This window comes from Sus scrofa, chromosome 15 (assembly GCF_000003025.6).
Source record: "Sus scrofa isolate TJ Tabasco breed Duroc chromosome 15, Sscrofa11.1, whole genome shotgun sequence".
NCBI lineage: Eukaryota > Metazoa > Chordata > Mammalia > Artiodactyla > Suidae > Sus > Sus scrofa.
Genome location: NC_010457.5, coordinates 10,886,604 through 10,912,517, shown reverse-complemented (window position 1 = coordinate 10,912,517; position 25,914 = coordinate 10,886,604). Strand labels below are relative to the sequence as shown.

Genomic DNA, 25,914 nt, shown 5'->3' with positions numbered 1-25,914 from the left:
TTAAATCTAGTCTAGCAATGATTATTTTTTTCCCCTTACTCCTGTATAAAAATCCTGCACAAAATAATAATTTTTGCACTACCTTTGTAGAAAGGTTCTTTTTTTTTTCTGTTATGGAAAGTTTGAAATAAATATTTGAACAAGCCTATAACCAATTCATTCAAGTTACATTAACAGTACTAACCTGAGGTGAGTAAAGAGCAGTATGAATATAAGAGTACTTGAAATGCTTACATATTCTCAGATATGCTAATGGTACTCAACCAGTTTTCTAGTAGTATATGTCGAAACTCTTGAAAAATATTGTGAATTTAAAACCTGCACTTATTGCTTTCATTTTAACATTGCTCAAATAAGGTCTGATTTAAAATTTTTAGTATGCCTTAAAGCAGAGGAGCTTCATATACCTGTGTGGATCACTGATTGCCCCTTTCTCCATCCTCCTTCTAATCAGTCTATCATGCTTAGGAGGCATGAAACTAAAGAGCAAGAACGGTGCTTTTTTGTTTTTTTTAAGGCCACACCTGAGGCATATGGAAGTTCCCAGGCTAGGAGATGGAGCTGCAGCTGCTGGCCTATATCACAGTCACAGCTACGCTAGATCTGAGCCGCATCTGCAAACTACACTGCAGCTCATGGCAATACCAGATCCTTAACCCACGGAGTGAGGCCAGAGATCAAACCTGCATCCTTATGGATACTTGTCAGGTTCATTACCACTGAGCCACAACTGGAACTCCAAGAACTGTCTTGTTTTATTTTGTAGTCATGGCAAATAGCACATGCTCTTTTAAGATTCATTAAATAAAACAGCAATTTCCCCAGAAATTATAATATACCAAAATATAAGCAAAAATTAGAATAACTCAATGCTTATATTTCTAGTTCAACCACTGCAATGTCTCACTTCAGTTATATTTTCTCCTTTAAGAAAAGTTCTTCTTTTTTTTTTTTTTTTTTCAAATTGTTAATTCAGCAACGTTTACTGAAAACCTATAGTTCAACACGCTGGGTCAGGAGGTAGATAGAAACAGGTTTCTTCTCTTATTTGTTTAGTCTAGTTCTATAAAAATATATGCAGGAGTTCCCGTCGTGGCGCAGTGGTTAACGAATCCGACTAGGAACCATGAGGTTGCAGGTTCGATCCCTGCCCTTGCTCAGTGGGTTAAGGATCCGGCGTTGCCGTGAGCTGTGGTGTAGGTTGCAGACGCGGGTCGGATCCCGCGTTGCCGTGGCTCTGGCGTAGGCCTGTGGCTACAGCTCCGATTCAACCCCTAGCCTGGGAACCTCCATATGCCGCGGGAGCGGCCCAAGAAATAGCAACAACAACAACAACAAAAGACAAAAAGACAAAAAAAAAAAAAAATATATATATATGCAAAAGAAGGTTGATAATTAGTTTGAATCAAAGAGGGAAACCAGTATTTACCAATATCCTATATTTTATCTATGCAAATATAATTATCCCCCATCAGCAAAACAGAGTCTTCCAATATGCCTTCTTAGAAATCTATAAATTTTAAGATCCATTCTGAAATTTTTTCTTCTTATGAAACTAAATTTATAGTTATCAGACTACAATGTGCAACATAATTATAGCATTCTATAATTGTTTGGATATAGCATATCATTAAATCTCTGAATAATCAATTCTAACTTTTAATTAACAACACAGAATTGGATAATAGAAAAATAATGCAAAAGAGACTTGGGAGTATTACAGATTGAATAACAATGATTTTTTTATGTTGTCAAGTGCAAATTTTTTACCTCTTGAAATAACAGTTTCTAATCCAGTTCCATTAATAAAAGCCCGTTTAATGGTTTGTGTTTTAATGTCTGTCCAGTATAAACGTTCTTCAGATGCATCAAAGTCTATCACAGTAACATCATCAATATCAGGGACTGTAAAGGCCGTGATAAAGTTAAAATATGGATTATCAATATCCACTCCTCTGATTTCAGAACGCCTTGCATAAAGAAGAAATTTCTTCATTTCTAGAAAAGAAATAGAAATGTGTTTTTTATAAGCTTGGCAAATTTGAAGCAATTGATATTACTTGTTTATGATTTAATAGATTTTAATGCCTAAAAACTTATGACTAAATGCAGAAATAACTTATCTATTTTTAAATTAAAGTGGTTAATAATAACACAGGTAACACATGTAGGTTAGAATACTAAAATCATTTTTCTTTGGTTAGAAATGCCAAAAAATTATCAGTGACTGATTTGTTCTTAGAATTTCAAAGTTACTAAAAGATATGAATTCTACAATAATCAGCTATATTTGTTCTTTGTATATAATTATAACAATATCGCAATGCATTAAATGTTTTTAAAGGAATCTAAGAACATTTTTTCTATACTATCTTTGAGTAAAATGAGAGTAAATGTTGCTTTTAAAAATCATGTTTTCTCCATCAAAAAAAAGTGCTCAAATAGTGTTAGAGCATACTGTATTGTAAATGTCTCTGAATCTGTAGTAGCTAACATTGGAAAGCATTCTATCATTTTTACTTCCATAGGCACATTTCTTGCACTGAGTTTGGGAAATACCAATAGATTTAATAGAAATAGGAGTCATAGATATTCTATTTTTTGTTTTTCTCTTTGGGGTTATTTTTGATATTTGAGATATGTTATTATTGTATAAAATTAATGAAAGCAACATGTGCCTAAATTCCAGAATTGAGTTGAGGCAAACATTCTTTTTTGCACTTAAAAGTAATGGCTTTGCAAATAAACAAAACCTGCTGGAAAACCCACAGTCTGATTTTCATTCAAAAAAATTTTACTATCTTCTTTTTTTTCTTTTTGGCTACACCTGCAGGCATATGGAAGTTCCCCAGCCAGGGACTGAATCTGTGCCACAGTAGAGACCCAGACCACTGCAGTGATAAAGCTTGATCCTTAATCTACAGTGCCAAAAGAGAACTCCCCATTTTTTAGCTTAAATGTGTTTAAATATTTTTTTTTTACAATTTTTTTTCCAAGAGAAAGCCCCACTTTTTACCTTACATATGTTTAAAAAAATTTTTTTTTGACAAATCTTTCCAGGTTCTATATTTTACTTCAAGTTGACAATCCTCTATAAAATGATGAGTAATTTTAGAAGAGCAGGAGGAGATTAAAGCTGTTAAGTACCTCTTTGTTATGCAGGCTACCCACATCATCATTTTCTGCTTTCACTTACAAATCTCCCTGTTTTGTAGAGATAAATTCTGCTAATACACCAAATAAGAAAGTAGTAAGAAAAAAAAAAAAAGAATACAGTAATAAACAGCAAAGTGCAGCATATCACATGCTTAAAGAATTTGTCAGTCTCCCCAAAAATATATGAATCATCAACAGTCTGAAAAGAGCCCCACCTCAAATGTGTTTAAGGACATTAAACACCTCTTTGGCTTTACTGTGAGGAAAACCTGAATGCTAACACAAGCTGAGAGAATTCCATTTGGATTTTAGATAAGAACTGTAAGATATTTACCATAGCAGGTCTTCTTGTTTGATGAAAGCTTCATCAAGTGGGGGCATGCACAAGCAGCGCTCCTGTTATGATTGATCAGACACATGTGAGAGCAGGGGCCTCTGCCATCATTAGCTGCACACGGATTGGGAGCTGTAATTACATAGGGAAATATTAACAGCGAAGAAGGAAGAACATATTAGGGAGCCTCTGAGGTTGGCAAGGGTTATTCATTTAATGATTCAATGTGAAGTTTCCTATACAGCACCCATTACTCGAGTGATTAATGTGACAATAAAAGACAATCATACACAGCAATTACATTAATAAAAACATTTTGCTCCTTAAAGATAACAATGAAGTTAATTTCCTCAGTTTCCTCTAAGATGAAATGTATGCATTCTACTGCCTTACAAGCAAAGGTTTTTTTAAAAAGGATTTAGTCTGAGTAATAATCAGGAATAATTATTAAATTTGGCATAAAATAAACTCGGGTAGACCACAATGCAGGCTTTGTGAGTTCCAACGTATATCATTTTCCTAGCATAGTACTGAAAGAGGAGGGAAAGGGGCAGGGCACAACCCTTAAAAGGATGGCATAGTCCTTGAGAATATGACAAAAGCTGGTTGAAATCAACTAGGTCCAAGATGGATGATTTGACTCCCAACAGACCTTGAGTTTCATTGTATGTTCATTGTAGTACATCATCAGCTAAATGACAGGCCCACAGGAGCCATGACAATTCTAAGGCCTACTATAATAGGCCAAAAAGTGGGCAGTGGCCTAATTCCTGGAAACCCCTGCCCCCTTCCCTAAAAGTTGGAAAATCCTCCCACTCATTAGCTTATGAAATTGAGCAGCCCATCAAAAACTCATCACCCCATATTTCAGAGCCTCTCACTTCTTGACTCTTGCTTTCTGAGATGGTCCACACTCTATTTCTCAATAAATCTACTTTTTACCTATCACTTTGCCTCTTGCTAAATTCCTTCTGCACTGAGACAGTAAGCCCTGGGACCAGGTGTGTGATTTTAATTAAAAAAAAAAAAATATATATATATATAGCTTCAAGCCCCAGTCTGGCTTTGGGAACAGTTTGAGTCTTGGCCCATGGGTTTAAGTCCCAATCTGACGTGTAAGGTTTCAGCATCTAGATTCCCCTCTTGCCTTAGCACACCACTCTTTCCTAGGAAATTGCTGTTGCATATACTATACATCCTTTCAGGTCATTCTTATTTTTCAAATCAGAGGGGTATGTGAAGAAAAGAAAAATGTTTGTCTTCATTATAAAACATTTATTTCTTAATTTTTTTCTGCATTAACTTATTCTATGGCTAAAGTTTGTTTTACTATATTCCACTGTCTAAATAATTTGTGATATATTCACATTTAGAATAGCATATTAAATTTTGCATTTCAATGTCATTCTCTCATTTTTTTTGTTTTATGTTTCTTGCTCTGCCATCATGCTTTTGGATTAGCTTTTAATCTCAACTGATCAAACTGTTCCCTTAAATCTTATTTTTATAGAGCCTATCTTGTAGAATAAATACTTTAGAAACATACTAGTGAACTAACTGAAGGCAGGAACGAGTTATACTTTCTGATTCTATCACCAATATTTTAGTTTTCAAGTAATAATGTCTTCTTAACAAGTGGATCTATTGTTTAATATAGTAATAGTAGTCTTGTAGAGTTTTAAAGCACAAAGGATAAAAATCAATAGGTTACAATAAAGTTGTAGAGGATATGAGAAATTAGCTAAATTTGATAAATATTCAACATGGCTTTCGGCAGTCTTCAGCACCCTCCCCTCCAAGATGACAAAATCAATCCATGTCTGTGCACCTGATTTAAAAAATAAATAAAAGAATGAAGACAAACATTTTCTGATGCAAATCAATTAAGAACAAAAATTATTAGAAAACGGTAGAAACTAAAGTTAAGATTCCTTAGGAGTTCATGTCCCTCTGTCACATGGTTTAAGTGCCACATATTCTGCTCTCTTCCCTTTTGACCTTATCTATTATAATTGGAGTCTCTAAGGAATTGCAGATTCAAGAAGCAAGAGAGTGGATGAGAAGGTTATTGAGGAGGGAATGTGTTACATAAAAGGAGGTGAAATGAAGAGGCACCAATGGAAAATGGTTAGACATTTAGAGTAGGGTTAACTAGCTGTGGTACACAGAAAACAAATAAAAAAACGAACAAAAAAACTCAAAGTTTTCGACACTTGAAAAAAGAAGAGGATGAGGAAGAAGGAGAAAAACAAAAACAAAATAAAGAAGAGTAAAGGGAGGAGAATAAAGAAGGAGGAGGAGAAACTTGTATAAAAACATGGGCATAGGAAATACTATTTCTCTCAAGGAAATTAAAAGCATAATCAATTGACGCCTCAACGATAGGTACTTGGATTTCACGTTGAATATCACTATTTTTAACCTAGAATTGTAGTAGCTCTTCTCAACATCCTATAACTGCAATAAAAATATATTTTTTAAACCAAAGATAACATTAAATTTATATATACATACTAAAATAAAAAATATGTTGACTTATAGCCCAATATCTGTATTAATAACACTGTAATGTAATATTCATAATATTTTGTGCTTCACGGCATGAAAGATCTACAGAGACTTCTTACTTTCAATTTTTATCTCTTCTCACTTTGAAATAATAGTGTTAAATCTTTTTAAAGTTCCTTTCTAGCCATGTATATAAAAAGATAGCTATTCTAATTACCAAATTAAGGAATTTGGTTCACAATACTTACATTTTAATGTAAAGCAGAGATTAGCAAATGTTGACCCCAAAACCAAATCTGGTTCACTGCCCATTTTAGTAAATAAAGTTTTATTGGAATATAGCCAAGCTCATTAGTTTACATATTATCTGCAGCTGCTTTTACACTATAATAGCAATTGAGCAGTTTCAGCAGAGAACACTTGGTCCACAAAGCCCTAAAATATTTACTTTCTGGCTCTTTACAAAAAAGGTTTGGTAACACCTGCTATAAAGCAATTAACTGTTTTATGAGAAATACTTTTGCAAAATCCAATATCAGTACAGAGTTTGTAAACTCCTGCAAGACCAAGGCTATCCATTTATTTTATCCAGGAGATAGGAAAAGCTGACCAATCAATCAAATGCTTAAGCAATCCTAACAGATGAAATTAAATATTGGTGTGCAGACTGGGTTCACTGATAGCTCTTATTATTTAAACTCATATTGACCAAAGAACCTCTGACACATATTAATACCCCTCCTTATATTTGCGCATATTTATGAATAAGTATTTGTGAAGCACTTCATTGTTCTACCTAGTTTTAAAAAGCTAGATATAATAGTAGACAAGGCATATTTTTTTCTTTTCATTTTGATTTTTTAAAGTTTTATTGAAGTATAGTTGACTTAACAATGTTGTAATAATTTCTGCTGTACAAAAAAGTGATTCAGTTATGCATGTACGCACATTCATTCTCTTTCAGATTATTTTCCCACATAGACAATCAAAGAATATTGGGTAGAGGTCCTTGTGCTATATAGCAGGACTATTGACCAATCATTGACCAAACATCCCATATACCACAGTGTTCATATACCGATCCCAAATTCCCATCATCCCTCCCCTCCTCAGTCTATTCTCTTTGGTAACTATAATTTGCTTTCAAAATAATAGACGATTTCACCTATCACTAAATATTAGTTTTAATTATTAGTATACAAGGCATTAGATATTTATGTTTACCATCTTATTTTCTAATATCTGTGATATATATTCATATTTTTTTTATATCAGTATACTGTGGTCTCTCTAGCTAAGTCAGAGGTAGAAAAGTTTTTTATGTAAAAGACCAGATGGTAAATATTTTAACCTTTGCAGCCCTTATGCCCATCCTTGTAATTATTTGATCTTGCCATTGCATCTCTAAAATGTACATAAAACAATACATGAATTAATAAGTGTGGCTATGTTCAAATCAAACTTTGTTGCAAAATAGGCAGAAGATTGAAGTTAGCCTGAGGGCCTTTTTATCAAATTCTGAGTTAGAGTGTATGTGTTATGCTGGCAGGAACTATGATTTATCTACTTACATGTTGTTTTTCCTAAAATTTCCATGGTATCTATTACTGTGTTAGACTTAAGGACATTTGGATTCATATGCTTGCTCATCAATGTATGTGTATATGCTCTAAAAAACCAACAATATAAAAATTTGAAAGTAAATTAATCTTCTAAAGCACATCATACTTGTAGGTGAAGAGACTAAATAATGCATAACTACAATACTTTATAGGAAAACCAAATGCTAATTATGTAATCATAGAAGACTGATGTGTGCTCTGTGAAGAAAATAATATCATTCATTTTATATTTCATGCAAACTATGTTTAATTGAAGTCCATTTCTCACCAGCAAAAAATAAACACTTTTAAACCCAATTATTTTATCAAGTTCAAATAAAATATAAGTAAATGTTGATGCAATATAAAATATGTATGACATTTATTAACCTAACAAAACTAAGCTCCAAGCAGAAAAATGTCAGGATCTAATTTGTTATATACAAGAAAGAGTTTTCTCTGCCCTATGTAGTCATTTTTTGATAGGAACTATATTTATTCTATTAAAACTTAACTGGTACAAAAATAATTATTAATGTAAGAAACCATTGTATCTATATTATAATTTTCCTTTTAGAAAAAAATGTAATATTTCAAAAGGGATTTTCAGAAGGATCCTACAATTAAAAACTAATCCCAGATCCTATTTTCTTTTTGATGAAGATCTTCATATTACAATTTTAACATCTGATGTTAAAGAACTAGAGTGATTTCCTTATTTAAAAACACACAACACATATAACAAAATGGGTACAAGTAAAAAATGTCCTATTGCTTTAGTTTCACCAGATTCCAGCAATACTAGACATGCAGGAGTGACTTTAATCAAATTATATTATATTTTATTTTATATATTTTTTTTGTCTTTTTAGGGACATACCAGGACATATGGAAGTTCCCGGGCTACAAGTCAAATCAGAGCTGCAGCTGCCAGCCTGCCCACAGCCACAGCAATGCCAGATCCTTAACCCATCGAGCAAGGCCAGGGATCAAACGCGGTCCTCAAGGATACTAGTTGGGTTCATTAACACTGAGCCATGACAGGAACTCCATCAAATTATATTTTATAGATTGATTTTATACTATACTCTATTTTTATGAAGTAGGAAAAACTATCTAAAAATCTTATCTAATCTTCCATAGATATCTCTATTTCAATGGGAAACATTTCCAAAGCCACAAATAGTCTTTCCATTTATTGGTGCATAGTTCTCTCTAAAACAGTGAACTCAAACATATAATATCATGTTATATTTATTGGTGAAGTGTATCTTAAAATACCAGTGAGCTTTCAGATATTCTAAGAGGTGATGTGTCTTTCTGACGTCTGTTTATTTTTCTTGCTGTATAATTTGAAAGAACAAACATTTGCGTCAGAAAAGTTTCTATCTTTAAAATGAATTAGTAACCACAAAAACTTTTTGTCTAAAATAGTGGTTGTCAAACAGTGGTGGTGGTGGTGAGTGGGGATCTTTCTGCCAGGGGTTACTTTGGTATATCTGGGGACATTTTGGAATGACACAACTTGGGGTACTATTGACATCTTAGTAGGTAGGGGCCAAGGATGCTAATAAACTTCCTGTGATAAAAAGAAAGTCCTCCACAACAAGAATGATATGGCCCCAAATGTGAAAAGTACAGAAGTTGAGAAGTTCTGATCCTGGAGTAGAACAAAGGAATTTGCATCTTAATAGATTTGAATGAAGAGATCTAAATTTTTTAGGTTTGTATGACTGAGGCAAGTACATCAAACAACCAGTACTAAGGAAGAAAGAATGCTATGATTCCTTTCTTACTAATCTTTCCATTGCTCCAAGGTAAACTTTTATGTACTATATTTAAAAAGTAGCAATTTATAATGCAGCAAACTTACTACTTGCATAGAAATTCATTTACAGTTTAGTTGTTTAATATTCTACTATAGTTTATCGAATAGATAATGCTAAATATGGTAATTACATTTATCAGGTGAACCAACAAAATGTATTAATTCATAATATGGTTTGGTGATGATACAGAATGATTGATTGAGAAACTAAATTAGGTGCCAGTCTATATAACTAGTATATACATATGGACATACAGAGAGAGAGAGAGGGAAATTTGTTTTATATGACTGGTAGTTAGATTTTGATATAATAAAATGTAGACGTGAAAAATTTAAGTTCCGGAAAATATTTGATATTCACTTCCACCATATTGAAGCAGTGTTAAGAGTATTACATTTTTTAAACACTTTATTATATGAAAAATGTTGCTTATAAGTGAATATATTAATGTCTCCAAATGGAATCTCTCATTCCTCAAGTTTCATAAGTGATAATTTGCCTACTAAAGGAATAATATTACTAATATTCTTAGACTCTAGAATCATTTTTGGTTTTTGCAAAATAGGATCAACAATTTTCTAAGAAATACTGTCAAGAAAAGTTTTATTTTTTACAGAAATGTTTTCCTGAAGCACTGGAGACACTTAAGTCATTTAAACATTAAAACTACTCTTGGGAGGTGGAGCAAGACGGCAGAATAGTAAGAGGTCATGCTCACCTTCTGTCACAAATACATCAAAAAAACACATCTATGTGTAAAATGACCCATATAGAACATCAACTGAATGCTGGCAAAAGAACTTAAACATCCAAAAAGGGCAAGAAACTTGACATAACTGGGTAGAACAAAAGAAAAAAGGAGAGAGAAAGAAAAGGAATTAGGAGGGGACTAGCATTCCCAAGAGGGAGCTAGGAACCCTCCTCCTGGGAAGTCACCTAACTGATGGAAAAATCAGCCGAGTTGGAGAGACCTCAAAGTCGCCAAGAAAAGCACAGCAGCTGAACTGAGAACAGTAAAGCAGAGTGAGAGCCCCACAGATCATCTGAACCACTGGCCTGGATACCACAGCCTGATGCTCAGGCAGGGGCTGAGCACTGAGATTCAGGATCTGGAGGTCAGTCTCAGGGGGAAGATGGGGGCTGGCTGTGTGGGGACAGCCTGAGGGGCTAAGGGGCACTGCACCATGGGTGGGGGAACAGTATGCCAGGGGCTGAGGAGGGGAACACCACAGCAGAGAGAACCCAGGAGAAGGTTGGGGCCCCCAGGAGAGGCAAGGCACCATTGTTGGGGAGGGTGAGAGGAGGAGGGGCTGACTGCCGTAGGAAACTCCCTGCACAGGAGCTTGTGCATGCCTGCGAGCTTAGAGGGTGGGGTGGCTCTGGCACAGGCTGTGGGTGGAGAGATAACTTTTTGCTCATTTAGGGGTGATTGGGTGCTTCTTGTGTAGGCTATAGGTGGCCAGGAACCTCTTGTGTGGGCTAAGGGCATCAGGGGTCTACATGTGACATGGTGCCTCTTACATGATCTACAGGTGGTGGGGACAGACTGCAGAGTCCTCTCAGAGGCCAAAGGGAGGCATGGCTTGCCACCACTGGGGGCCTATGAGTGGATTCCACCTCTGACCCCATTCATCTCAGGGGCTGGCAAAAAAGAAAAAAGAGGGCACTGCAACCAAGCACCATACACTGTTACTCTCACTCCCCTGGAAACACAGCTGCCCTGCAGCTGCTACTGCCAAATGCTCTGGGGAGTGCCAAGACACTTGGTCACTGTCCCTTCCCAAGACCCTACAACTAGGAGCAGCTAGTGCAGCACCTCCTGCGTGGGCTAGGTGGGACAGGGTTCCTCTTGTGTGGTCTGCAGGTGGTGGGGCAAACCGCCACAGTTATCCCTGATTCCAGAGGTGGACATGGCCCACCACCACTGGGGACACCTGAACAAAAATCACTTGTAGCCCCAACCACATCAGAAGGCACAACAGAGAGGACATGCCACAGAACACTACCTATAGTTGCTCTCACTCCCCTCGGAGCACACCCACCCTGCTACTGCCACTGCCAAACACTCTTGGAAGTGTCCAGATGCTTGATCTGTCTCTTCTTAGGAACCTGCAACTAGGAGCAGCTTGTATAGCACCTCCTGTGGGGGCTAAGCAGGACAAGGTGCTTCTGGCATGGTCTACAGGAAGCAGGGGCAAATCAATGCAGTTATTTCTGGCTCCAGAGGTAGGAATGGATTGCCACCACTAGGAGTCTGTGAACAGACACCACTTGCAGCCACATTCACCTGAAGGGCACCACAGAGGAGGGCACTGTGACTGAACACCACCTGTTGGTGCTCTCACACCCATGGGAACACACTCACCCTGCTGCCACCATTGCCAAATGTTCTGGGCAGTACCCACATTCTTGATCTCTGTCACTTCCCAGGATCTTGCAACTAGAAGCAGCCTGTACAGCATATCCTATGTGGGCTAAGTGAGACAGGTTGCTTCATGCAAGGTCTAAAGGTGGCAGGGGAAAACTGCCAGAGTTATCACTGTCTCTAGAGACGGTCATGACCTGCTCCCACTATGGGTCCCTGAACAGGCAACACCTGTGGTTCCAAACACCTCAGAGGAGGGCACTGCAATCAAACACAAGCTGTTGTTGCTCTCACTCCCCCAGGAACTCATGCACCCTGCTGCTGCTACAGCCAAATGCTCTGGTCACCTTGAAGATTTGCCTAGAGCTTATTACCACTTCCCAGGCCCTGCAACTAGGAGTATCTTGTGCCAGCTTCCGGCAGGTCCTTGCTGCTGTTCAAAACCCAACAACCATGCACTGACTGCTGACTTTACACATTGCCTCCTTCTCCCAGAAAACACACTGAGCATCCTGGGAATAACAGACTGCTCACACCAAAGAAAGAGACAGCAAAGATTCAAACTCCCACACCCAAAATAAATAGTAACACCCTCAAAAATACAAAGGGGTGTACTAGCATAGAAGTAGCCTTACAAGACTATAGTTTGCCTTCCCCAAACTTACAGAAAAAGAAAAACACAAGCAAGGTGGAGAAGCTTAGAAAACATTCCCAGTTAGAGGAAAAGAAAAATTTACCCAAAGCAGTCAATTATGAAACAGATCTCTGCAGTTTGACAGACATTGAGTTCAAAAGGGAGAAAGTAAAAATACAGAAGGAATTGAGAGGATATGAATAGTAATGCAAATTCCTTTAGAAAGGAACTAGAAAATATAAGGAGGAGCCAAGAAAACTGGAAAATTCATTTGCAGAGATATAAACTGAGCTAAAGACAGTAAAGAATAGAATGAATAAAGTAGAGGAATGAATGAGTGATGTGGAAGAAAAAAAATGGAAATCAGCCAATCAGGACAGCAGACAGAAAACCAAATGAAGAAATATGAAAGCAATAGAATAGACCTATGGGATAATATAAAATGGGCCAATCTATGCATAATAGGAAGTCCATAAGGAAAAGAAAAAGGGGACTGAAAATATATTTGAAGAAATTATGGCTAAAAACTTTCCAAATCGAAAGAATACCGATTTCAATATATAGGAAGCACAGAGGGCCCTGAACAAGGTGAATCCAAATAGGCCCACACAAAGACATATTATAATAAAAATGGGAAAAGTTAAATATAGAGGACTCTAAAGGCAGCAAGAGAAAAGCAAAGCATTAATTATAAGGGAACCACCATAAGGTTATCAGCAGATTTCTCTGTAGAAACACTACAGGCCAGAAGGAGTGGCAAGATATATTTAAAGTGATGAAAGGAAAAAAATTGCCACCTAGAATACTCTACCCAGCAAGAATATCATTTAAAATAGAGGGAGAAATAAAGAGTTTCTCCAACAAACAAAAACTAAAAGACTACAGCAATACTAAACCCATTATAAAAGAAATATTGAAAGGGCTTCTTTAAATTAAAAAAGAGAGAGAGAGAGAAACAAACCAAAAAAAAAGGCAAATTAGGATGGAGGAAACCAAATGTAGAAAGCAACCACTTAAATAAGCCAGCATACAGATCTAAACATGAAGATGTTAAAAAAAAAAAAAAAAAAAGACATCAAAATCATACAATGTGGGGAAGGAAGGTAAGAAAATATAGATTCCTTTATTTATTTTAATGATAGAATTTAAGCCTATATGACTATTAGGCTAAAGCAAGCAGTATAGGAAGGAGTTAATATACTTAAAAAACAGGGCAACCACAAATCAAAACTGAACATCAAATTCACAAAAACTGAAAAGTACTCATCCAAAAAAAATCAGCATATATATTCTTCTCAAGTGCACATGGAACATTCTCAACGATTGATCACATACTGGGGCACAAAGCTAATCTCAACAAATTTAAGAGTGTAGAAATTATTTCAGGTAACTTCTCTGACCATAATGGCATGAAACTGGACATCAATCACAGGAAAAGAAATGAGACAAAACTTACTACATAGAGATTAAACAACATGCCACTAAAAAAGCCCATGGGTCAATGAGGAAATCAAGAAGGAAATTAAAAAATACCTCAAGACAAATGAAAAAGAAGACACAACCACTCAAAATCTATCGGATGCTGCAAAAGCAGTGTTCAGAGGGAAATTCATAGCAATATAGGCTTTCATCAAAAAAGAAAAATCTCAAATAGACAACTTAACCCACCACCTAATTGAATTAGAAAAAAAGAACAAACAAAATCTAAAGTTAGCAGAAGGAAGCAAATAATAAAGATCAGAGAGGAAATGAATAAAACAGAGATTCAAAAAACAATTGAAAAAATCAATAAAACCAAGAGCTGGTTCTTTGAAAAGGTAAACAAATTTGACAAACCTCTGGCTAGACTCACCAAGAAGAGGAGAGAAAAAACCCAAATAAACAAAATAAGAAAAGAAAAAGGAGAAATCACAAAGGCTATTATAGAAGTACAAAAAACCAGGAGAGAATACTATGAACCATTCTATGCTAACAAATTTAACAACCTAGAAGAAATGGACAACTTTTTAGAGACTTACAGCCTGCCAAAACTGAATCAAGAAGAAATAGATCAAATTAACAGAGTAATCACTAGAAATGAAACTGAATATTTCATAAAAACACTCTATGCAAATAAAAGTACAACACCAGATGGCTTCACAGGTGAATTCTACAAAATATACAAAGAGGAACATATACCCATCTGCCTTAAACTTTTTCAAAAGGTTGAAGAAGGAACACTCCCAAAGACATTCTATGATGCCACCACCACCCTAATTCCAAAACCAGACAAAGACACCACCAAAAAGGAACACTATAGGCAAATATCTTTGATGAATATAGACGCAAAAATTCTCAATAAAATTTTAGCCAACCGAATCCAACAACACATATAAAAGATCGTAGACCACGACCAGGTGGGTATCATCCCAGGTGCACAAGGATGGTTCAACATACACAAATCAATCAATGTCATACACTACATGCACAAAAGAAAAGTCAAAAACCACATGATCACCTCAGTAGAAAGCATTTGACAAAGTCCAACATCCATTCATAATCAAAACTCTTACCAAAGTGGGTATAGAGGGAACATAACATAATTAAAGCCACAGCAAATATAATTCTCAATGGAGAAAACCTGAAAGCCTTCCAACTAAAATCTGGAACAAGATTTATAATCTGCAACAGTGGCGAGAATGGGCACTCTTGTACCCACACTTGCCACTGTTATTCAACATAGTATTGGAAGTCCTAGCCACAGCCATCAGACAAACAAAAGAAATAAAAGGCATCCAAATAGGAAGAGAAGAGGTACAACTGTCACTGTAGGCAGATGACATGATACTATATCTAGAAAACCCTAAGGACTCAACCCCAAAACGACTTGAACTGATCAACAAATTCAGCAAAGTAGCAGGATATAAGATTAACATCCAGAAATCAGTCACATTTCTGTATACTAACAATGAAATATTAGAAAAGGATACAGAAATACAATACCTTTTAAAATTGTACCCCCCAAAATCAAATACCTGGCAATACACCTGACTAAGGAGGTAAAAGACTTATATGTTGAGAACTATAAAACATTAATCAACAAAATTAAAGTGGATGTAAAGAAATGGAAAGATACCCCATGTTCCTGGGTTGGAAAAATTAATATTGTAAAAATGGCCATACTACCCAAAGCAATCTACAGACTCAATGCAATCCCTATCAAATTACCCAGGACATTTTTCACAGAACCAGAACAAACAATCCAAAAATGTATATGGAACCACAGAAGACCCAGAATTGCCAAAGCAATTCTGAGGAACAGAATCCAAGCAGGAGGCATCGCTCTCCCAGACTTCAGGCAATTTTACAAAGCCACCATCACCAAGACAGTGTGGTCCTGGTACCAAAACAGACATACAGGCCAATGAAACAGAACAGAGAACCCAGAAGTCAACCCAGACACCTATGGTCAATCAGTCTTTGACGAACGAGGCCAGAACCATCAAATGGGAAAAAGACAGTCTTTTCAGCAAGTATTGCTGGGAAACCTGAATAGCTGCATGGAAATCAGTGAAACTAGAACACACCCTCACACCACGCATGAAAATAAACTCAAAATGGCTGAAAGACTTAAATATCAGACAAGACACCATCAAACTCCTGAAGAGAACATAGGCAATGCATTCTCTGACATCAACCTCACAAATGTTTTCTCAGGCCAGTCTCCCAAAGCAATAGAAATAAAAGCAAAAATAAACCAGTGGGACCTAAGCAAACTGACAAGCATCTGCACAGCAAAGGAAACCAAAAAGAAAACCAAAAGACAACTTACAGAATGGGAGAAAATAGTTTCAAATGATGCAACTGAGAAGGGTTTAATCTCTAATTTATGCAAGCAACTTATACATCTCAACAGCAAAAAAGCCAACAACCCAATGGAAAAATGGGCAAAAGACCTGAATAGACATTTCTGCACGGAAAATATACAGATGGCCAACAAGCACATGAAAAAATGCTCACCATCCCTGATTATTAGAGACATGCAAATCATATCTACCACAAGATAGCACCTCCCACCATTCAGAATGGCCATCATTAATAAGTCTCCAAATAACAAATGCTGGAGAGGGTGTGGAGAAAAGGGAACCCTCCTGCACTGTTGGTGGGAATGTAAGCTGGTGCAGCCACTATGGAGAACAGTATGGTGGTACCTTAGGAATCTATACATAGAACTACCATTTGACTCAGCAATCCCACTATTGGCATATATCCAGACAAAACTTTCCTTGAAAAGGACACATGCACCCACATATTCATTGCAGCAGTATTCACAATAGCCAAGACATGGAAACAACCCAAATGTCCATTGACAGATGATTGGATTAGGGTGATGTATACATACAGAATGGAATACTACTCAGCCATAAAAATGAATAAAATAATGCCATTTGCAGCAACATGGATGGAACTAGAGACTCTCATAGTGAGTGAAGTCAGAAAGAGAGAGACAAATACCATATGATATCACTTATATCTGGAATCTAATATATGGCACAAATGTACCTTTCCAGAGAAAAGAAAATCATGGACTTGGATAACAGATTTTTCATTGCCAATAGGGAGGGGGAGAGACTGGGATGGATTGGGAGCTTGGGGTTAACAGATGCAAACTATTGCCTTTGGAATGGATTAGCAATGAGATTCTGCTGTGTAGCACTGGGAACTATGTATTGTTACTTATGATTGAGCATGATATTGTGAGAAAATGGAATCTATACATGTATGTGTAACTGGCTTACCATGCTGTACAGTAGCAAAAAAATTTTTACTGGGGAAATAACAATTAAAAATAAATAAATAAATAAATAAAACTACTCTTTGAGAAAGAGCCTGAAAATCTCTTTATAATGTCATAACATAATGGCCATGTGAGATTAAAAACTGATCAAAAAAGTAAATGTTCCAAAAATGGAATAATTTATTTTTACCAGAATATGCTAGAAAATGTGTTAAATTTTTTGTGTGCATTATTCCTTTTATTTCTCTTACTTGCCATTTTTGTTCATACAGATAAATTACTTGCACTTTAAAAAGAGTAAACATAATTTTGAAAAAGTTAAAAAAGCCCTACAATCAGACAACATTTAAGAGGAAAATAGTTTCACATTCCATAATATAATTACTAATCATTATATATACTAGGTCTCTGAAGTAATTCACTTAGATTCATTCATTCATTCATTTGACAATTAATGGATGCCTTATAGATCAGCAATATTGAATGGATACTGCTTTAGAATGTAACATTTAAAAATATATTTAATCTAATTTTTGTAACTGTAAAGATGTCCTAATACTTCATTCATTCTGTTTCTAGAATTTGATTTGTTTTTGTAAGGGATATTGTCATATTAAGGTGTTACAGAAAAGATTTTGTACATTTTTGAGTTTATAGGTGTTAACAAAATTAAAAGGAATAGTTGAGTCAGTATATAGTATTTGAGTGTAAAATAAAATTTTCCCTGCAAAATAGTACTATTTTTATCTACAGATATTGAGTCTCCATTGAACTAACTCCTATTCAGAAATAAGAAAAGCTTCTCTAATAAAATAAAAACATTTTAAATTGTTGAGTCTAATTAATAAATATTTGCAAAACTCTATATTTAAAGTGAGAATCCTATTCATGAACTATGTCAGGAAAGGATTTCGGTCAGAGAAACTAATGAAACAGATATGAAAGAAAATTGAAAAACAAAATCCCCCAGACTTTTGGAATATCTCTGTATCCATGAAAAAATTCAGTTCCATTGGGCATTAAATCACAACTTAGGTTGTGATTAAAAAAACACCTCTGGGGAGTCAGAATCAAGATGTCAGAATAGAAAGATCCCAAACTCGGAGTTCCCATCATGTCACAGCAGAAGCAAATCTGACTAGGAACCATGAGGTTGCAGGTTCAATCCCTGGTCTCACTCAGTGGGTTAAGGATATGGCATTGCCATGAGCTGTGGTGTAGGTCACAGACATGGCTGTGATCTTGCATTGCTGTGGCTGTGGTGAAGACCAGCAGCTGTAGCTCCAATTAGACCCCTAGACTTGGAACCTCCACATGCTGCAAGTATGGCCTAAAAAGCAAAAAGCAAAAAAAAAAAAAGCAAAAAAAAAAAAAAAAAAAAAAGGAATCCCAAACTTGCCTCCTCCCATGGATACGTCAAAACTGTAAGTACAGAGAGAAAAACTATCTCTGAGAAAGACCTTAAGGTTAGTGAAACAGATTTTTTTATGACTAAATATATAAAGAAAAAAATGACATCAGGATAAGTAAGAGGAATAAAGACACAGTCTGGTCAGAAGCTACACCCTAAGTGCAGAGATCCACAAGTGGAAGGATTATCACAACTGTGTAGTTTCCAACTGAGGAGCTGGGGGCCCAAGCTCCAATCAGCATCCCCACATAAAGTATCCACACGAGGAAAATGAGGCTCCAGAGTGTCTAACTTTAAAATCAATGGGGTTGACTTCCAGGAGAGCCAAATGGCTGTAGGAAACTGAGACTCTGTTCTTGAAGGGCTTATACACAATCTCACTAGCTCAAGTCCCAGAGAGAAGTACAGGTAGGCAAAATGAAAAGACAAAACATCAGACAAAAGAACTAAATGAAACAAATAAGTGATTTATCAGAAAAAGTGTTCAAAGTCATATTCATAAAGATGCTTACTGAACTTGGAGAAGAATGGAGGAACTCAATGAGAACTTTGACAAAGGGTTAGAAAAGATAATAAATAACAAATAAAAACAGAAGAAAAAAAACTGAAATGACAAATACATTATAGGGAATTTACAGCCAATTAGAAGATGTTGAAGGACAGATCAGTGTTCTGTAATATGGGATGGTGGAAATTACCTAAACAGAACAGTAAAAAGAAAAAGAATTTAAAAAATATGAGAATAGTTAGGGACCTGTAGAATAACATCAAGCATACAAAAAAATCACATTATAGGTTGTCCAGTAAAAAGAAGAGAGAGAGAAGGGGACAAAAAGCCAATACAAAGTATTAATGGCTGAAAACTTCCTAACATATTAAAAAAAAACAGGATGCATAGAGAATCAAATTTCAGGATGCATAGAGAATCTCAACAAAACCAACCCGAAAAAACATATAAGACATGGTATAATTAAAACACTGAATGTTAAAAGATATAGAAGAATGTTAAAATCAGTTAAAAACAACTGTAGGAGCTCCCGTCGTGGCGCAGTGGTTAGCAAATCTGACTAGGAACCATGAGGTTGCGGGTTCGATCCCTGCCCTTGCTCAGTGGGTTAAGGATCTGCGTTGCCGTGAGCTATGGTGTAGGTTGCAGACGCGCTCGGATCCTGCGTTGCTGTGGCTCTGGTGTAGGCTGGCAGCTACAGCTCCGATTCCACCCCTAGCCCGGGAACTCCATATGCCACAGGAGTGGCCCAAGAAATGGCAAAAAGACAAAAACAAACAAACAAACAAACAAAAACAACTGTATATGTACAAAGAAACCCCCATAAGACCATCAGCTGACTTTTCAGGAGAAACTTTAAAGCCAGAAGGGACTGGCACCATATATTCAAAATGCTGGGGAAAAAAAGTTAAAACCAAGAATACCTGGCAAGGTATTCAGAGAAAGAGAGAGTTGCCCCCAAACAAGCAAAAGATGAAGTTTATCACCAATAAAGTTGCCTCACAAAATATGTTAGAGAGACTTCATTAAATGGAAAAGAAAAGGCCATAAATAGAAATAAGTTATGAAAAACCAAAACACAAAAAACTGAAAAACACATGTAAAGCCAAACATATGGTAAAGGCCATGAATAAACAACCTATTTAGCTAGTATGATGGTTAAAATATAAAAGTAGTAAAATCATCTATATCTAAAATAGTTAAAAGATACAGAAAATAAAAAGATGTAAAATATGATATCAAAAACATAAAATATGAAGCAGGGGAGTAAAAATATAATGCCTTTAGAATGTGCTTGAACTAAGCTACCATCAACTTAAATAGACTGCTAAATACACATGTTGGTATATATGAACACAGGTAACCATAAATAAAAATCCCATAACAGATATACAAATAAATAAAGAAAAATAATATAAAAATAATATTAAAGCAGTCATGAAATCACAAGGCAAGAGAACAAAAGAAAATGGAAACAGGAGAACTACAAAAACAACCAAAAAACCAATTAACCAAATGTCAATAATACCTATCAATAAATATTTTAAATGTGAATGAAAGTAATGTAAATGCAGTTTAAATGTAAATTGAAGATAACACAGATAAATGGAAAGATATACCAGGCTCACAGACTGGAAGAAGTTATATTGGTAAAATATCCATACTATCCCTAGCAATCTATAGACTCAATGGGATCCCTATCAAAACACCAATGACATTTTTCATAGAAATGAGACAAATAATCCTAAAATTTGTATGGAACTAAAAAATACCTCAAATAACTAGAGCAATCTCAAAAAAGAAGAATAAAGCCTAAGGTATCACATTCCCTGATTTCAAACTATACTACAAATCTATACTATCAAAACTATACTGTACTGGCAGAAAACAGACACTTAGTCAATGGAATAAAGAGCCCAGAAACAAACCCATACTTACATGGTCAATTAATTTACAGCAAAGAAACCAAGAATATTCAGTGGGGGAAAGACAATTACTTCTATAAGTAGTTTGGGAAAAACTGAACAGACAAGTGCAAAAGAATGAAACTGAATACTTTCTTATACCATGTACAAAAACAAAATGTATTAAAAAATTAAATATAAGACTGAAATCACAAAATTCTTAGGAGAAAACATAAGCAGTGTGCTCTTTTATTTTGGTCTCAGCAATATTATTTTTGCATGTCTCCTCAGGCAATGGCAACAAAAGCAAAAATTAATAAGTGGGACTGCATCAAACTAAGAAGCTTTTGCACAACCAAGGAAACGATTAACAAAACAAAAAGGCAACCTACTGAATGGGAGAAGATATCTGCAAATGAAATACCTGATAAGGGGTTAATACTCAAAATATCTAAAGAACTCAATATCAAAACTCTAATTGAAAAAAAAAACAGTTGAAAAGCAGAGGATCTGAAGAGATGTTTTGTTAAGTAACACATAAAAATGGCCAGCAGGCATAGGAAAAGGTGCTCAACATCACTAATCATCAGGGAAATGCAAATCAAAACCACAATATCATCACCTCACACCTGTTAGAGTGGCTACTATAAAAAAAACCAAGGAATAGTAAGTTTTGGCAAGGATGTAAACAAAGGGTAACCCTCATGAACCATTTTATAGCATGTTAATTGGTGCAACCACAATGGGAAAAAAACCAGTATGGAGGCTCCTCAAAAAATTAAAAATAAAACTACTAAATGATCTAGCAATTTTACTTCTAAGCAGTTATCCAAAAAAATGAAAACATTAATTGAGAAAGATACACGCATCACTAAGTTTACGGCAGCATTATTTACAGTAGCCAGGAAAGGGAAGCAATCTAAGTTTCTAGCAGTAGATGGATAAAAAAGATATGGTATAATACAAAATGGAATATGACTCAGCCATTAAAAGTAATGTAATTTTATCATTGAAAAAATATGGGGCTGGTAGTTATTGTACAAGGAACTAAGTCAGACAGAGAAGGAAAAAATACTTTATGTAGAATTTAAAAAAATAAAATATAAGGACAAACAAAACAATACAGAAACAGATTAAAAATACAGGAAACAAAGTGATGGTTGTAAGACGACCAGGGATAGGGGTTTGGGAAAAATAGGTGATGAGGATTAAGAGGTACAAACTTCCAGATATAAAATAAATAAGTCATTGGGATGTTAAATACATCACAGGGAATATAGTCATAAATATTCAAATAACTTTGGTGACAGATGGCTATTAACCTTATCATAGTTACCAATCTTTAATGTATTCTATAAATGTCAAATCATTATGTTGTACATAGAAAACTAACATAATATTATAAGCCAAACTTCAAAAAAATAGAAAAATCTTTGGTCTCAGAGGACACATAGAAGCATGGCAAATTCACTGAATGGGAGAAGGTGTGATACCAAAGAAACATTTACAAACAACTTCCTTTATAGGGTGGAGGAGGGATGACAGTAAAAGTGAGTAAGAGAATTCTCTCTCTCTATCTGTCTGTCTTCCTATCATTTACATAACAACATTTATACAGAGCTTACTATTTGCCAGGTATCTTCTGTGCTTTAAGATACTAATGCATTTATCTTTGCAAGGATTCTATTGCATAAGTTGAAAAATCTAAGCTAGATAATGGTCATGCAGTCAGCATATGATAAACCTAGAATATGAACCAGCATATCTCTAGAATCTTCCTCTTGATTACTACATCTCTTAAGCTGACTGCTATAAAGTTGTCCTTTTTTTTTTTTGCATTTATATCTTATTATTTAATAATAGAGTCCTGTTGAATAAACTACATTTTTTAGTAAAAAGACTTGGATATGTATGCTAATATCTAACCTCAGATACTTAGGATCACTAGCACATATGCAAACAATTCCACTGAAATTGATCTAAATAAAATTACAGCTGACCTTCCTCCATGCTGCCAAATCCAGTGAATACCTGCATGTCTTTATCTTTCTTGACTTCTCTGCAAAAGTTAACACTGTTGGCCACTGTAATCTTGAAACACTTCTTTTACTTTTTTTTTTGACTGCTCTTTTGGTTCTGAAATCTCTTGGCCACATTCTTCTCAGCATTCTTCTTTGCCTTCTTTAATGTTAAAGTTTTCTCCAAAGTTCTGTCCTTGTCCTTTTCTCATTTTCTGTAAGTCCTAGGATTTCTCATTTATCTTCTTGTCTTGAACCTACAATCGCATGACTACAAAAGCTCTAACTGCAGCCCAAATTCTTCTTGCCTTTGTAACCCTGAACTATGTCCCAGAGGTATCTAAAATCCCACATACCCAAAGTTTAATTTTTCATTTTACCCTTTAAATCAGGTATCAGTACACTTTGGCCTGCAGGCTAATTCTGGCAAATGAACTACATTTTTAAGTAGTAGGAAAAAAAAAAAAACACCAAAAAATAAATAATACTATTTCATAATGTGTGAAAACTATATGAAATCAAATGTCCATAAATAAAATATTTTTGAAACACAGTGTTATTCATTCATTTTTCATAGAATTGCTATCACACTACATAAACTGAGCTGAGTAGTTCAACAAAGACTACCTGGCTCATAAAGCCTCAAACACTTACCATCTGGCTTTCTACAGAAAATGTTTGCTGACCCCTCCCTTAAACCACTTCCATGGTCTCTGACACATTTTGATGGTGAGGCCAATTATAGAAACCAGAAACCTAAAGATATCCTGAATTCTTCCTCTTTTCCCCTATTCCCCTATTCCACAAATGTCTATCACTATCTTTTATTGACTTTGCCTCCAAGCATACCTCAACTCTACCATTCTCTCTGTCCTGGTATTAGCTCTCTCCTGATCTACTGAAGGAACATCCTTACCAGTCTTCTACCTGTCTTTCTCCAATCTATCCCTTGCCCAGATGAAGTCAAATATTTAGTATGCACATCTTCTTTTTTCACTCCCTTGACTAAGTAGTTTTAATGTTTTTCTCCTTTTCTTAAGGGCAATGGTTCCTAAGGCAGCATCAGCATTCTATGGGAACTTCTTAAAAATCCAAAATTGGAAGTTATTCCCTAGACTTGCTGGATCAGAAGATCTTGGGTAGAACCCAGAGGTATGTGATTTAATGATCCTTCCAGTAATGTCGATGCACATTTATGTTTGATAACACTAGAACCATGTATCTAGAGGATAAGAATTGGAAATTCTTTGTAAGGGGAACTTTTAAGTTCCACCATAGTTTGATTGCAACCCAATCTTGTTTCTCATTTATTAGCTCCCTAATTCTAGCTGATCCAACCTTCAAATGAGAAAATAAAGAACCCAGAAGTGAATTAATTTACCTCAGGTAACAAGGCTAATGAATGACAGAGGAAGGAATTGAATTAGACTAAGCCCAAGGACTTTTGGGGACTGTATGATGCTACCTTGTAAAATATATTTACTATAATGTTATATTCAAAATCCATCCATAACAATTATTATTTTATTAATCCCAGTTGTTCATTTAGTCTTCTTCCTTCTAGACTATAAACTCCAAGAAGGTAAGAATTCTTGTGAATGTGTCAATAAAACTTGACTCTATACTGCCATCTGGAGACTTCAAATAACAATTCCAATGAGAATCTCAATAAACATGAACTCAAGGTTTTCTGCCTGAAGAGCCTCGTGGTTCAGGCAAGAGCTCTGAGGTCACTCTCCCTAAGGTCAGAAACTGGCCAATCATCCTCTGGCTATTAGACCTTGAGCAAATTACTTAGCATTTCTCTGCCTTAGGTTCCTTACTTAAAAATTGCATTGCTAATAATCATCCTCATAGAATTATAATGAAAATTAGTGTTAGGTGATATTATTATCATTATTAATATTTTTCTTATAAAGAGCTTAGCTAGACTCTATAGTTAACACAAATAAATAAATGATTACTCCTTTATTCAAATATTTTATAATCTAGGCAGGTAAATAAAACAGAATAAGGAAAATATTAAATAACCATACATCTTCTAAGTGCTAAGATAGTTTTTATGGTGTTAACTTTGAATGTGGAGAAGATAAAATCTGAATTATGTAAAGATCTATAATTGGTATGTGGCTTTGAAGTGATAAGGCCTTTCTAGAAAAGATGTTTTCCTGCAAATCTTTATGCAGATTGAGAGTAATACCTATAAAGCACTAAATAAAGAGTGATATAAGTACACACCTTTTTATTATTATAAAGTCGTGATGATGAAACCAATTTTACTAATGCTTAATCATGCAAGCCCAGATCCTATTAACCAAACAAAAACAAAAATATGGCTCAAGAAGTGTATGTCATAAACACTTTATGATATTGCTGCTATTGGTTTTTTAATATACTCAAAATTTATTCAATTAATCAGTGCATTTTACTGATAAAAATTTAAGCTAGATGGCCTCATAAGTGTAAATTATTCAGTTTTATCTTAAAGGGAAACAGATATGATATTCTTACTCATTATAAAACTAACAAATATGTTTATTTATGTAACCTCTCTGTGCTAAGGAAACACATTCTCCTGTGCATTTATTCAGTAAGTGGCCATAAGTACTAACTACATGCTATAAATTGCCAATGCATACCAAGTATAGAAAATAGTTTAAAGTGCCAGTTATCAGTCTAATTAATGGAAAAGGGTGAATAAATATCTCCCAATATATTTTGTATACAATAAATACAATATAATTATTCTAGCCAGTGTAAAACTATAGTACAATGTATGTGAAATTCTAATTCTGAATTTCTTCAAAGGCTGTATTCAAATTTTTGTCCTTGGCCCCTACAGTTGCTGTCACAATAAAACTATTCCTTT

At 35.2% G+C, this 25,914-nt stretch overlaps 1 protein-coding gene across 1 annotated transcript in view; it reads right to left on the bottom strand.

The window, feature by feature from the left end:
- Nucleotides 1–25,914, bottom strand: part of LRP1B (LDL receptor related protein 1B) — a 1,887,165-nt gene that overhangs the window by 587,452 nt on the left and 1,273,799 nt on the right. The window contains 2 exon segments of the mRNA XM_021076285.1: nucleotides 1,771–1,998; nucleotides 3,491–3,622. Of these exon segments, the coding sequence (XP_020931944.1) occupies nucleotides 1,771–1,998; nucleotides 3,491–3,622 (360 nt within the window).